Source organism: Phoenix dactylifera, unplaced genomic scaffold, assembly GCF_009389715.1.
Source record: "Phoenix dactylifera cultivar Barhee BC4 unplaced genomic scaffold, palm_55x_up_171113_PBpolish2nd_filt_p 000316F, whole genome shotgun sequence".
Classification (NCBI taxonomy): Eukaryota; Viridiplantae; Streptophyta; class Magnoliopsida; order Arecales; family Arecaceae; genus Phoenix; species Phoenix dactylifera.
In genome coordinates this window covers 8,275-21,658 of record NW_024067786.1, presented here as the reverse complement: position 1 = coordinate 21,658, position 13,384 = coordinate 8,275, and the positions used below count along the sequence as shown (strand labels likewise).

Sequence of the window (13,384 nt, the reverse complement as noted above, 5' to 3'; positions counted from 1 at the left end):
TTTTGTTCCCTAGATCTCCCCACATACCCAGGTCTAGTTAGGGAGTTCTATGGAACAGTACATAGGGAAAATGGTGGGATAGAGGGGACCGTAGCGGGTGTCCCACTATTTATTCCGGAGGATATCATTGCTCAAATCCTCCATCTTCCCCAAGTAGGGGTATCTCCTACTCATCCTGAGGATAGGACTGAGGCCCTTACGGCCATTTTAGGGAGTCCACCCCAGTCCCCACTCGATGAGGTGTCCGCTAGTTCACTGTCAGTTGAAATGCGGCTCCTCTTGAGTATCATCTCTAGGACCCTTTTTCCTAAGACCGGCCGCTTTGATTTTGTATCTGAGAGGGACCTAGCCCTTATGTTCTACATCCTTCAGGATACTCCAATTAACTTCCCCAAACTCATTTACAGATAACTATGTGAGCCACTAGACAGACCTAGGCTCACCCTTCCTTATGGGATGCTATACACTCTTATCTTTAGGGAGTCTGAGATCCCCATTCTTGAGGGGGAACCCTCTCGCGCACTGCGATAGACAGATCGCATGGGTGAGGGAACCCTACACAGGATGGGATTTCATAAGGTAGAGGGAACCTGGGTCAGGAAACCATCCTCCTCCACACCTACCACTAGACGCTCCCCCAGTCCTGATCCAGATTGAGACTTTCCTACCTTTCCCTCCACCTCAGCACCCTCCACCTCAGCCGGACCCTCCTCCTCAGCTCCACCCACTCAACCGATGGAGGTCCGAATTTCTCCTGAGCAGCTCCGGGAGTTGCGGCAGGAGATTGTACGAGATCTTCGGGACGATCTTCTGAGAGAGCTCAGAGGTCCAGCCCCTGCCCCCTCTTTTGCATTAGTTCCCTCCCTATCAGCCGTGACCGAGATGACAGCTCATCTGAGGGAGGAGATCTTCAATGTCAGAAGCCTGATACAAGCCCAATTCTCCAACATGAGCGATGTCACAAGCAACACACGGAAGATGCGAGATGACATCCGACACGACATGGGCAGCCTGAATCAGGGGGCCGAGCGCTTGGCGAATGTCTTGATTGCCAAGTTGGACACACTCCAGCAGACTCTGACCGAGCTATCCACGACGCACAGTAGGGCCACCTCGGCCATTATCACCCAGCTAGGGAACGTCACGGACGGGGTCAGTCTCTTAATGGAACAATCCAGATTGAGGGGAGGAGCCACATCCTCCAAGAAGCCCTAGCTTACTTATTGTATTTTGACATGTATTTATTGCTTTCCTCTTTGTATTCACAAATGTACTCACTTATACATCAATACAAGGAGTAGACCATTTTCTTCAAAAATGTGCAAATTGATCTCTAAATTGCTTGTACGATGTGCTTTCTTCCTTTTTGGTATGATGACAAAAAGGGGGAGAAATATATTGAATAGACATGTAAAGAGAATTAATGAAAATCAATAAAAAAGAAAACTTTTAAAACACACAATAATTTGTTCTTAGTGGATTCGATACCTCGAGGCTCATTATCTCTCTGTTGGGGCTCCTAATGGAGTAATCTCCAGAATCTATTCAAGGGATATTCGGAGATTAGTTGAATCATACTTAAGAACAAATTGACAGATTTTTCCTCTAAAAAAAAAACCAAAAATTTAAGTTCAAAAGCTTCAATGCACTAAAAGAAAATTCTGAGATTCAAAACAAAGTTGAATGCATGTGTTGAGGGGGAGAATCTGAATTTTTAAGAAAGCAAAATCATTAAATATATATAAGCCAAACAATTGATTGCATGATATGAAGGCTTATATAATTCCAAATGAAAGGGGGAGCCTTAACGTCGAAATTTATTGTTTCACACCTTTCAAGTCTGGATAAATTAAAACTAACTAGACACTTGAATGCATTTTCAAATTTTACTATAATTCTCCTTGTTTGTTGAGCAATTCACTTTACATATACTCAATATTTTGTCATCATCAAAAAGGGGGAGATTGTGGAGTGATTGATTATAACCCTATTTGATTTTGATGAGCTCAAAGCATTTGAGTATATCTTATGTTTACTAATGAATTCAATCTAGTGTTTCAGTGATATCCTTGTAAATTTATGGCTAAGTGTCTCTAGATTTGGTTCAAGACAATTTGGATAAGTTAAGAAGTCAATGTGAACCAAAGTCTGAGACTCGAGTCGGCTCCGGGATATTTCGAGTCGACTCCAAGCGTATCAGAAGCACTGGCACAGGCTCGAGTCGACTCCGGGGCATTACGAGTCGACTCCGACTGAGAACAGACAAACGAACAGAAAGATACAACTCAAAACCTGTCAGTGAGTCGACTCCTGAAAAGCGCGAGTCGACTCCGATGCTTGCCGAGTCGACTCCAGGGGTTACAAACAGAAAGACAGAGAAGGTATATTGGACCCTGAGAGCCGAGTCGACTCCTGAGGAACGCGAGTCGACTCCAATGGTTGGCAGGTCGACTCCAAAGGAAGCGAGAGTCGACTCTCAGTGTAATACAAGGCAAAAGTCAGAGAGCAATTTTCGGACACTGAGAGCCGAGTCGACTCCCGCAAAGGGCGAGTCGACTCCGAGACAGCGCGACCCCAAAAAGACAGAAGACTGCTTTTCGGATACTGAGAGCCGAGTCGACTCCAGAACAGTCCGAGTCGACTCCAAGACAGCACGAGCCAAAAGACAGAAGCTCGGAAGTTAGGACTCTGAGTGCTGAGTCGACTCCCAGAATTCACGAGTCGACTCGAGTGAGCAAACTTGGAAAATGCATCCATGGATTCCTTGGGATGAGCCGACTCCAAAAGTGCCAGGTCAGCTCCAGACTCTGGGGAGTCGACTCCGGGTTAAGTCGAGTCGACTCCCAGTTGAGAAGAGCACTTTAATTCAAATCCGGAACAGTTGCCGAGTCGACTCCAGAAAAGCATGAGTCGACTCCTGCTGCAGCCGAGTCGACTCCAGATCGCGCGAGTCGACTCCGATCCCAACGGAAACATTGTCAGGTTGTGCAGAATATGCAGAACGGCTAGTAGATTGTGTCTAACGGCTAGTTTCCGTGGAAAATGGCTTAAATAGCCACAGAGGACTGTAGCAAAGCAGAGAAGTAACATTCCTTTCAAAGAAAACACAATAACTTCATCTGCCAAAGGGATTTCAGCGGAAAAGAAGGAAGAGAGCCATTAACTCCATTCAACCAACTCTTCCCAGCATTAAAAAAGTCTCCTTCTGCCTTCAAGTCTTCAAGACATTCAAGAGGAGACCCAAAGTTCGAGAAGCCCTCCACTACATCATCATAAACTTGTTTGAGGGCTCTTAACTTTTCTATTATTCATATTGCTGAATATCTGCTTATTTAGAAGCTGTATTTTTCTCTTTGTTCTTTCTATCCATTTGGTCCTTACTTGATTCAATCAGGGGATTGAATCAAGGGTGTAAAGGTTTGTTGGTGAGCCTAGGTTGAAACCAACGTGTAAGAGTTCGATTGTGATCCCGGAAAAACAATCGAATGGTTCTAGTCGGTGAGCCTGGGAAAACCGACCGAGTTTGTTGTGACCTCGTAAAACAACAAGTTAGGTTGTGAGCTTGTAAAACAACCGGCTGTAATCCGAGGGGTTATAGTGAATTTCCAAATGAGGCTTGGGAAGTGGACGTAGGAGCAAGGGTTAGCTCCGAACCACTATAAAATCTTTGTGTTTGTGATTGCCTTGTCATCTCTTACTTTCATTTCATTCACTGCACATAGCATCTAATTAATTAACTTGCAAAAAGTATTAATTAGTTATCCACAGACATTTTAATTGCAATAATTATTTTAAAACCCAATTCACCCCTCCCCTCTTGGGTTGTCTATCTGGGCAACACCAAGCATTCTGGATTGGTCACCTCCACCGCAATCTCCCAGCAATTTCTAGATCACGCGATGAATGCCAAGCTTTCCGCATCTCATCCCATGCGTACGCCCCATTCCTCTTCTCCCGTGATGCATCCAAACCGACGTCCGTCCAGATTAGCTCCCCTCTGCACTCCCGGCGATTTTCCAGCTTCCATGGATCAAGCTTCCGCGAGTAATGCATCCAAGGATTCCCGCTTCCAATCCGGCACCCAAAGAAGGAAATCCCAGCATCCGTTTCTCCTTTCGTCGATCCTGCGGCACTCTTCATTCCGGATCAGCCTCCTCTCAGCATTCCGTGGCCAGCTAGATGGAAATCCACGTCTCAGCCTTCCCATGATCCCGTGTCCGTTCCGAAGAGATGATCCCGCGCACGATCCCAGGCGCCCATTCCTCCTCCTCTCCATACGCAATCAAGGCTGGCTTCAAGGTCTTCGGCGATTTATAAGAGGAGGACGGGAGGAGAGGGGAAGGAGAGCTCGGTTTTGGGTGGTGGCCGGCGGGTCCAAGGAGGAGGAGAGGAGCTCGGTGGAGGGCCAAAGAAACAGGGGAAGAGGCGGACGAGGGAGAAAGAGAGAAGGCATTGCTCTGTTTTCAATGAAGTTGAAAACAGAGCATTGCATTTTTTTTAAGTTTTCTGTTTGAGTTTAGTTTTTTTTTTATTTATGAGAGCAATGTATTTTTTTAGTTTAATTGAAAGTTTTAATTGAGAAGTTATGTTTTGAGTTTCAGAGCATGTTGTTCTTATTTTTAGTTTTATTTTAGGTTTTTCTTTGAGTTTTAATTTTGAGAGTTTATTTAGGTAGAAAGTTGTATTTATTCTGCAATTTTAATTTCTGTTCTGCAATACATTAAATCTTCTTTCATGCAATCTATATTCCAGTCTCGAATTTTTCTAGCATTTTTTTTCATCCATTTTATGCCAAAGCTTTTCTTTGATTAGTTCAATATATAAATGCATTTCGAATTTAAATACCCATCTTTCCGTCAATTTTAAGTAGAAAACATTCTCTGGTAGCCTAGAGAATCATTCAAACATCCTCGAAATAATGTTTTTCTTCTATCATTCAAGAATCGATTTCGAATTCGAGTGAACGTTTACATTTTTATGCAACTCCAATCGCTTCCCTGTGGATCGACCTCTTACGACCACTATTCTTCGAGTAGAATAGGTAAGAGTGTAATTAAATTAAACTTTGTTTGTCGGTTCTAACAACGATCTGTCTAGCATATTTTTAGGTAGACAGGAATTGGACGAACAACGGGCATAGATCAGGGGCGGCCCAAAATATTTGAAGGCCTAAGGCGAATCCAGTGAATGAGGCCTTTCTCTTTTTTTTAATAATAATTTTTTTATAAGTATAAAATATTTAAAAAAATGATATGGAAATAGATAGCTGTCAAGTGTACTATTTCAACAAAGATATATGAATTCAATGAAGGTAGACAAGAAGCCTCTTCAATTTAATATAATTCTTGAATGGAAGCATAGAAAAATATTTACTCTAGAAAAAGGGCGCATGGAACTGATGAAATAACTGAGATAATGCTTGACAATACTGTTTACCTGGTCAAGCAAGAGCTGAATAGGAAACGGTCATTGCATGGCACTACAGGGTCAAGGTAAGGAAAAGAATTCGTCCAGAAAGGGACCTCTCTAAGAGAGAAAAGTAGGGGCATTATGGGGCAAGGACACATACATTTGACAAGTACTGATTTGAGGCAAGGCCACCAAGAAGCAAATTCTGCCGGACAAATTGAACGCGGATCAAGCAAACCCACCAAATTGTTCGACCAGCAGCACTCCCTCCCCGTCTGGATCGCGTCGCACGTGCTGCTTCCCTCCTCGTATGCCTCCGCAGCTCCCACCCTCAACCTCCGTCTGTTCGACTTCCTTCCTGCCCCGTCCCACATGCACCAAATCCTGTTTCCAGTCTACCGGCAAAAGAATAAAAAAATTCCTACCTCTAGACATCTCAAAGCGAAATAAAAATGATCCAATAGTCGCGGGCATAGATCTCGACGTTTTTTTTTCTTTCTTTTGACTTTTCGTCTATGTCTGTTTCTTTTCATTTTTGTTTTCTTTTTAATTAGTGAGTCGTAAGATTTTTCGCTTGCCAAGCGAACGAGAGCTGTGCTTTGCTCGCCATTGACTTGATCCCTGCTCACTCGTCCCGCGAACAAAAGCCAAAGCCCTCTTCCTTGTTTGCCGTGTCTGATCCGAGCAGAGCAAGGAGGAAACCGAGGTTTTGCAATGGCGAGCGCTTTCCTCTCTTCCATCCTATCAAAAACCAGCCAAGTACTGGGCTTTGCTCAGAGATCGGCAGTCTCGCCGTCTTCGTCATCGGATCCACGCAGCAGTGTCCGAAAAGATCTGGAGAAGCTGGAGAGAACATTGAAGAGGATCCAGGCAGTGCTCCATGATGCGGAGGAGAGGGAGATACGAGACGAATCCGTCAAGCTCTGGCTGAAGGAGCTTAAAGAAGTGGCTTATGAAGCAGACGACGTGCTGGACGAGTACCAGTACGAGGTACTGCGAGCCCAAGTAAAAGGCCGAGCTTCCCGCAAGAGGAAGCGAGTGGAAGGGGTCGACGATGGGGAGGAGGTAAGTGGTTCTCTTTCCACCATAGTGGTTTCAATTCCGGATGGCATGGGGGATAAACTAAGTATTTTAAAGTATTTAAATCATCTAAAATTCAGGGGTAAGTCTGGTTTATTTTTTTAAAAAAATTAAATTTTTTTATAAATTTAAACTACCAACAGGTTTCAATTCCGGATGGCATGGGGGATAAACTAAGTATTTTAAAATATTTGAATCATCTAAAATTCAGGGGGAAGTCTGGTTTATTTTTTAAAAAAAATTAAATCTTTTTATAAATTTAAACTTCCAACAGGTTTCAATTCCGGACGGCATGGGGGATAAACTAAGTATTTTAAAGTATTTAAATCATCTAAAATTCAGGGGTAAGTCTGGTTTATTTTTTAAAAAAATTTAAATCTTTTTATAAATTTAAACTACCAACAGGTTTCAATTCCGGACGGCATGGGGGATAGAATCAGGGACATCAGGGAGAGGCTCAATGAGATCTTGCGGGATCGGGAACGCCTCCGTTTAAAAGAGGAAGATGGAGAGCGACGGGTCCTCGAAGTTCCATACCCCACACCAACCAGCCACATGGTGGATGAGTCGAGTATTTATGGAAGGGAACGCGACAAGCAGGAGGTAATTGATTTGCTGTTTTTCGAGGGTGTGGGAAATGGTGTCTCCGTCATTCCGATTGTCGGCAAGGGGGGACTAGGAAAAACCACCATCGCCCAGTTGGTCTACAAGGACCCCAAGGTAAAACAATATTTCAATCTAACTGGATGGGTTTGTGTATCCGATGATTTTGATGTTCCAAGGCTAACAAAGGCCATCATTGAGTCTCTTCCTGGAAGTTCATGTGATTCTACACAACTAAGCAAACTTCAAGATACTCTCAAGGAAAAGCTGAAGGGGAAGACAGTGTTGCTGGTGCTCGACGACGTCTGGAATGAACAGCAAAGCCGTTGGGAGAGCTTAAGAAATCCCTTCCTTGGTGCAAAAACGGTGACAATTATCATGACCTGTAGGAATGATTCGGTCGCCGAGATCATGCAGACAGTGCGTCCTTATCATCCTGACTGCTTGTCTCCAGAGCAGTCTTGGTCATTATTCAGACATTATGCATTTGGTGGTCAAGACCCTGTACAACAACCAAGCTTAGTGGATATGGGTAAGCAGATTGTCAAGAAGTGTTCCGGTTTACCATTGGCTGTGAAGTCAATAGGAAGCCTTCTGAGATACACGGCAGATGAAGATAGCTGGATGGATGTCATACAAAGTGATATATGGGAAGTCGACGAGAAGAATGAGATTTTGCCAGCTCTTAGATTAAGCTATAGCCGCATGCCAGCCCGTCTAAAACCTTGTTTCGTTTATTGTTCCATGTTTCCCAAGGATTATCTATTTGAGAAAGATGAATTAGTCCGATTGTGGATGGCGCAAGGTTACATCCAGACATGTGGAGGTAGAAGAAGTATCGAAGACATTGGCACTGAATATTTCATTGACTTGCAAAGAAGATCGTTCTTTGATTTCCATCATTCTAAGTTTTTTAAGATGCATGATATGATGCATGATCTGGCGAAATCTATTGCAGAAAATGAGTGCTGGGCAATTGTGGATAAGAAGCTACCTGGTCTCCCCGATGAGGTTCGCCATTTATACGTGCAAGTGAAAGAGATATTTGTGAAATTACCATGCTCGTATAATTTTAGCGCCTTACGGTCCTTGTTAATCCAGTATTGGTATGGAGATCACATAGCAATCGCAAATATAATCAAGAATCTGCCGCTACTAAGATGTTTACGGACTCTACAGTTTTATTGGAAAATAAAAGATGAGATCCCAGATTTACTCGGAAACCTGAAGCACCTACGCTACTTACGTATCTCATCCGACACAATTGAGAAGGTCCCTGAATCAATATACCTCCTTTATCACCTACAGATATTGTTTCTTGATTGCCCGAATCTTGCAGAGTTGCCAGATGGCCTAGGCAACCTTACTAACCTCCACCACCTAGAATTTGGGAGCAAGAAAATTCTCTGCCTGCCAGTTGGGATCCGAAAACTAACAAAACTTCAGAGCTTTCTTGGATGTTATAAATTGCAGGGTGAGATAGCACAGCTAAAGGATTTGGTGAACCTCAAAACTCTCATCATCTCAGGGCTCAGGAACGTGGTCAACATAGAGGATGCCAGGGATGCCAGTCTTAAACACAAGCATAAACTTCAGAAGTTGGGTCTATATTGGAATGCGGTCGACTGCATAAATGATCCGTATCATAAGGAGCAATATTACAGATTACTACATCTAGAAGCTTTTTCAGGGGAAAATAAGGATGTCCCAATGGAAGAAAAATGGGAGGAAGCCATGCTCGAGTATCTCCAACCTCATGCCAACCTCAAAATGTTGCTTATACATGGGTATGGTGGTTCCAAGTTTCCGGAATGGGTGGGAGATCCTTTCTCCTTTGCATCACTTCAAGAAATTTATATAAAGGATTGTGAAAAAATAAGCTCCCTTCCTCTATACATTCATGACGACTCTCTTGGAAAACTAGATGCACCCATATCAAAATCCATGCTTGAGAGGGTGCACATTTCTGATTGTCGGCAACTCACATCCATAGCAGGGCTGCATCATCTCCACTCGCTTAAAGATCTGAAGATATACAATTGTCCTCAACTCCGACTTTTATCAGACGAAGGACTGCCATCCAATCTTCAATATTTGCATATTGAGGAGTGCCAACAGTTGACATCACTGCCGAGGATGCAAAACCTTACTTCTTCCAGAAGATTAATTATACAAAATTGCCCTCAACTTCAGCTCTTATCAAATTGGCTGCCATACATTCTTCGAAATCCGTTTTTTGAGGAGTGCTGCTACGTGGGGATGCAATTACTCCCGAGGATGCAAATCCTTACTTCTCCCAGTAGATTAATTATACACAATTGTCCTCAACTCCGGCTATTATCAGAGAAAGGACTGCCATCCAATATTCAAGATCTGCATATTGTGGAGTGCCAGCAGTTGATATTACTACTGGGGATGCAAAACCTTACTTTTCTTGGAAAATTAAGTATAAGAAATTGTCCTCAACTCCGGCTCTTATCAGAGGAAGGACTGCCATCCAATCTTCAATATCTGCATATTGAGGAGTGCCAACAGTTGACATCACTACCGGGGATGCAAAACCTTACTTCGCTCAAAGGATTAATTATAAAAAAATGTCCTAAACTTTGGATCACGACAGAAGATCGACTCTCATCTATGCCTGAAGAAGTGAAAATTGTTGATTGCCCTGGATTGAGTAACTAGTGCCAAATACAAAGAATCGAGTGCATTGAGGTACCCTCCATTCTAAATTTGAAGTGCTCCGATTAATCACTTGAAGACTTACACAATCGTAGATTCTCAGATTGTTTGTTTAAAATCTTTTGTATGAAACTCATGTACCAATAGAGTTCTCTGATTCTCTTTTGCTAACGTACCAGGTTGCTTCAGGCAACAAGCTGACTATATCGAACACATGGGAGAACATAATGAGTGGGTTTGATGATTTGACATCCATTGAGTATCTTTATTTCGGTAATTGTTGGAGATTCCAAATGAGAAGATTCCATATTTTGGTACTTGAAGAGTTGACCATATGGGGTTGCACAGACTTCCCACCGCTATGGTACCTGCCCAGGCTCCCATCTCTTCAAAGCTTGGTCATAAAGGACTGTCCGAAAATCGACTACCTGCCATCTTCTCTTTTCCCATCCACGCTTAAGTCGTTGGTGATTGATAGTTGTGAGGACCTAAGGGATTTGCCGTTGGCGGAGAAGAATCGAGATGCATTTGAGGAGCTGCAGCTTGCTAATTGCCCTAAACTCGAACTGGTGCGAGGGCTGAATTTCCTTTTCTTCCCAAAAATCTTAAGAATAGAACAATGCCCTCAACTCTGGTTTCCACAAGATGATCGACAGCCATCTATTCCTTCATCTGTCCAAATTGCAGGTAGCTATACTTGCATTTTGGCTAATTGCCAAATCAATAATTGTACTGGCACCAACTGCTCTGTTTTTTTATCCATCATTGCAGAGGAAATAGAGAACAAAGAAACAATTGATGATGGAACTCAGGAGAAACAAGTGTCAGATTGTGTGAAGATTGAGCATATTAACAGTGCTGTATTTTCAATATTTGATGCAGTAGATGATTGCAACATGGGTCAATTTCTACAGCTCGGGCTTCCTTCTGGTTGCTGCTCACAGTCCCCAGTACATAACAATACAGAACCATCGGTATAGATTGGCACAACCCTGTTAAATTTATTTTTAATTTTTTTAACTAAAGAAAACCTTTTAAGTTCTTTTAATTTCTTTTTTGCTTTGATACAAAATTAAACATGCACCGGCATGGCACACAGGCATGCTGTGCCAGCAGGTGTTTGGCATGAGTATGGGAACCGATATCTAAATCCTTGGTCAACATTAACCAAGTTTGATTGCTGACATCTTCCTTAAAGTCAGTTACTTGTCAAGTCAGTTACTTGTCCAGCCTGATTGTTTATTTGTTGGCATTATCCTGGCATCACTACTAAATGATCTTAACTGGTAGCACCATACAAAGGGAGTGGTTTCGCAAATAGTCACCAGTAATATAGTGGGTTCAGGCTAGAAGCATCTTTAGGTGCGCCTTTTCCATTGTTGTGGTTGTGTTTGCTGAACACTGAGGTTTATAAAATGGACTTATAGCTTTCATTGCTACCTGCTGTGTTTTATGGCTTGCAAATTTATGATAACACAAGAAATCTGTTTTTTTTGGGTCATGACACACATATACTAGGCATGAGTACACCTTGAATTTTACATGTCTATATAAAGCTCGGAAATTTTAAGCATTCGTTTGAACCCATTCATGAGTACACCTTGATTTGGCAAGATATGGAGAAAAGGCTTAGATACTTGATGATTGAGAATCCATAAAGCCGACTCTAAATAGTTGGGAAAAGGCTTGATGATTATAATGATTATGACATCCGGATGCCTACAATAATCAATGCTACAAGAATTTAGAACCTATCAAAATCTACAAGTATACATTTGATAAGCGTGGATCTTAGGATTGGTCTTAGAACAACTGATATTCTAGGTGTCAACATGTCATGTGTGTGCATTGATCTTTTCTTTCTCTTTTTTTTCCAGCATTTTGCATACCAGAACAATAGTCAGGAGAGGTGAGACTTGTCTTATATTAACTAAGCTTATATATGTACCAAACCACTCTCCAATATTCCTTAAATATGGAAAGAACTTAGATTAAAACAAGAAATCATCATTGATACCAAGGACTACTACCATCTCAAAAATGCATGAAAAACAAGATAGAAAGGCAGGCATATGATGCCAACTTTGAATTGGAAAAAGATGCATTGCCAATTACATTCTGGGCAGAATGTCATAGATAATATTTTCCAATCTTGAACCTGGTTTCCTGCAAATCATGCATTTTGTCCTAGGGAAGATGATTGACTCCTCAAGGATAAGGGCGAACAGCAACTTTATGTTGCTTCTCTTCTGAACATGGAAGATGTATACTTACTGGGTCCCATTATGTAACAATATGTATAATTTTCCCATGACATAATAAGATGCACTACTCATCCTAACTAAGTTGCCTTCATGCCATAGAGTTACTGTGAGGATCCGTGCGGGCGTGTGTTTAGTCCCACATCGGTTATTTACTGGGTGGATTTTGGATACTTATACAGGATCAAGGAACCCAAATAATAACTTCCGACTAGTCATTTTGGGTGAGGTCCTGGGTTGTTACAAATGGTATCAGAGCGGACCCGGCCCATAACCTATGTGGACTAGGGAACACTGCAGCATGGATCTATTGGGGCTGACCACAGGCTGATCGTGGTGTTTGTGATTAGATTTGAATGGATTTGAACCCTTAGCCTGACGAGGACGTTAGGGCTTAAATGAGGAGAATATGTGAGGATCCGTGCAGACATGTATTTAGTCCCACATCGGTTATTTACTGGGTAGATCTTGGATACTTATACAGGATCAAAGAACCCAAATAATAACTTCCGGCTAGCCATTTTGGGTGAGGTCCTGGGTTGTTACACATGGCACCGCCGGCACCGCCATAGGCCGACGACCATGGGGCGTCGCCGGCCGTGGGCCACCTGCAGCCGAACCCCCTTCTCCCCTTTCCGTCGGGAAGAAGAAAGAAGAGATAAAGAGAAAGGGGCTTCCCATTCCCTTTCTCTTATTATATTTCCTTCTCTCTCTAGTTTATCTCTAGTTTGGGCTCTCTTTCTCTAAACTTAGATCCAGGGAGATTAGTGTTTTGAGGGTTCTAAGTTGTCATTTATCTTGAGTAAATTTAATATTTACTTGATTTTGTAGGAAAACAATCTATTGGACGAGAGGATGCTGGACGGAGTCCTGCGCATTCCGGTTCATAGATCGCCGTGAGGGCGGTGATTAGTTGTCTGAGTTTTCAACAAAGGGTAAGAATCCTTGTACGCCAATTCTGTATGATATAAATATTTTTGCACCATATATGTTGATATGCTATGATCCAGACAAAGCAAAAATATTTTATATTAAATTATATTTTGATCGTGTTGGTTTGTGATTGGTATTATGATAGATGCATGTATATGTATAACCTATACCTGCATAATTGGATTTATGGATGTGGTGGTATGGACTAACCATATTATATTGACTGCCCTGTCACAGGCCGGAAACGTGACCATGGTTAGTCTAGGTCGGAAATAAAGTGGAAAAAGGGATTAATGTGTGTTTGCGAATTGATTAAATGAACAGGAACTTTGGGCTTATCTCGTTATTATTGATTGCCCCATCACATGCTGAAAATGTGATATTATCAATTGCCCCGTCACAGGCTGAAAATGTGA

At 42.4% G+C, this 13,384-nt stretch overlaps 1 protein-coding gene across 1 annotated transcript; it reads left to right on the top strand.

The window, feature by feature from the left end:
• The first annotated feature begins 5,638 nt into the window (after window positions 1-5,638).
• On the top strand, window positions 5,639-10,430 carry LOC113461825 (disease resistance protein RGA2-like). The gene is made up of 3 exons (XM_039118170.1): window positions 5,639-6,474; window positions 6,895-9,807; window positions 9,954-10,430. The coding sequence occupies exons 1-2, from the start codon at window positions 6,124-6,126 to the stop codon at window positions 9,775-9,777; spliced, it is 3,234 nt and encodes a 1,077-aa protein (XP_038974098.1). The 5' UTR covers window positions 5,639-6,123; the 3' UTR covers window positions 9,778-9,807; window positions 9,954-10,430.
• Window positions 10,431-13,384: the final 2,954 nt, after the last annotated feature.

What these genes read in the sequence shown, in the direction of transcription:
- LOC113461825 (XM_039118170.1), top strand. Translation starts at nt 6,124, where the DNA reads ATGGCGAGCGCTTTCCTCTCTTCCATCCTATCAAAAACCAGCCAAGTA. An exon ending in GGGTCGACGATGGGGAGGAG is followed by an intron (nt 6,475 to 6,894) that starts GTAAGTGGTTCT and finishes AACTACCAACAG; the next exon opens with GTTTCAATTCCGGACGGCAT.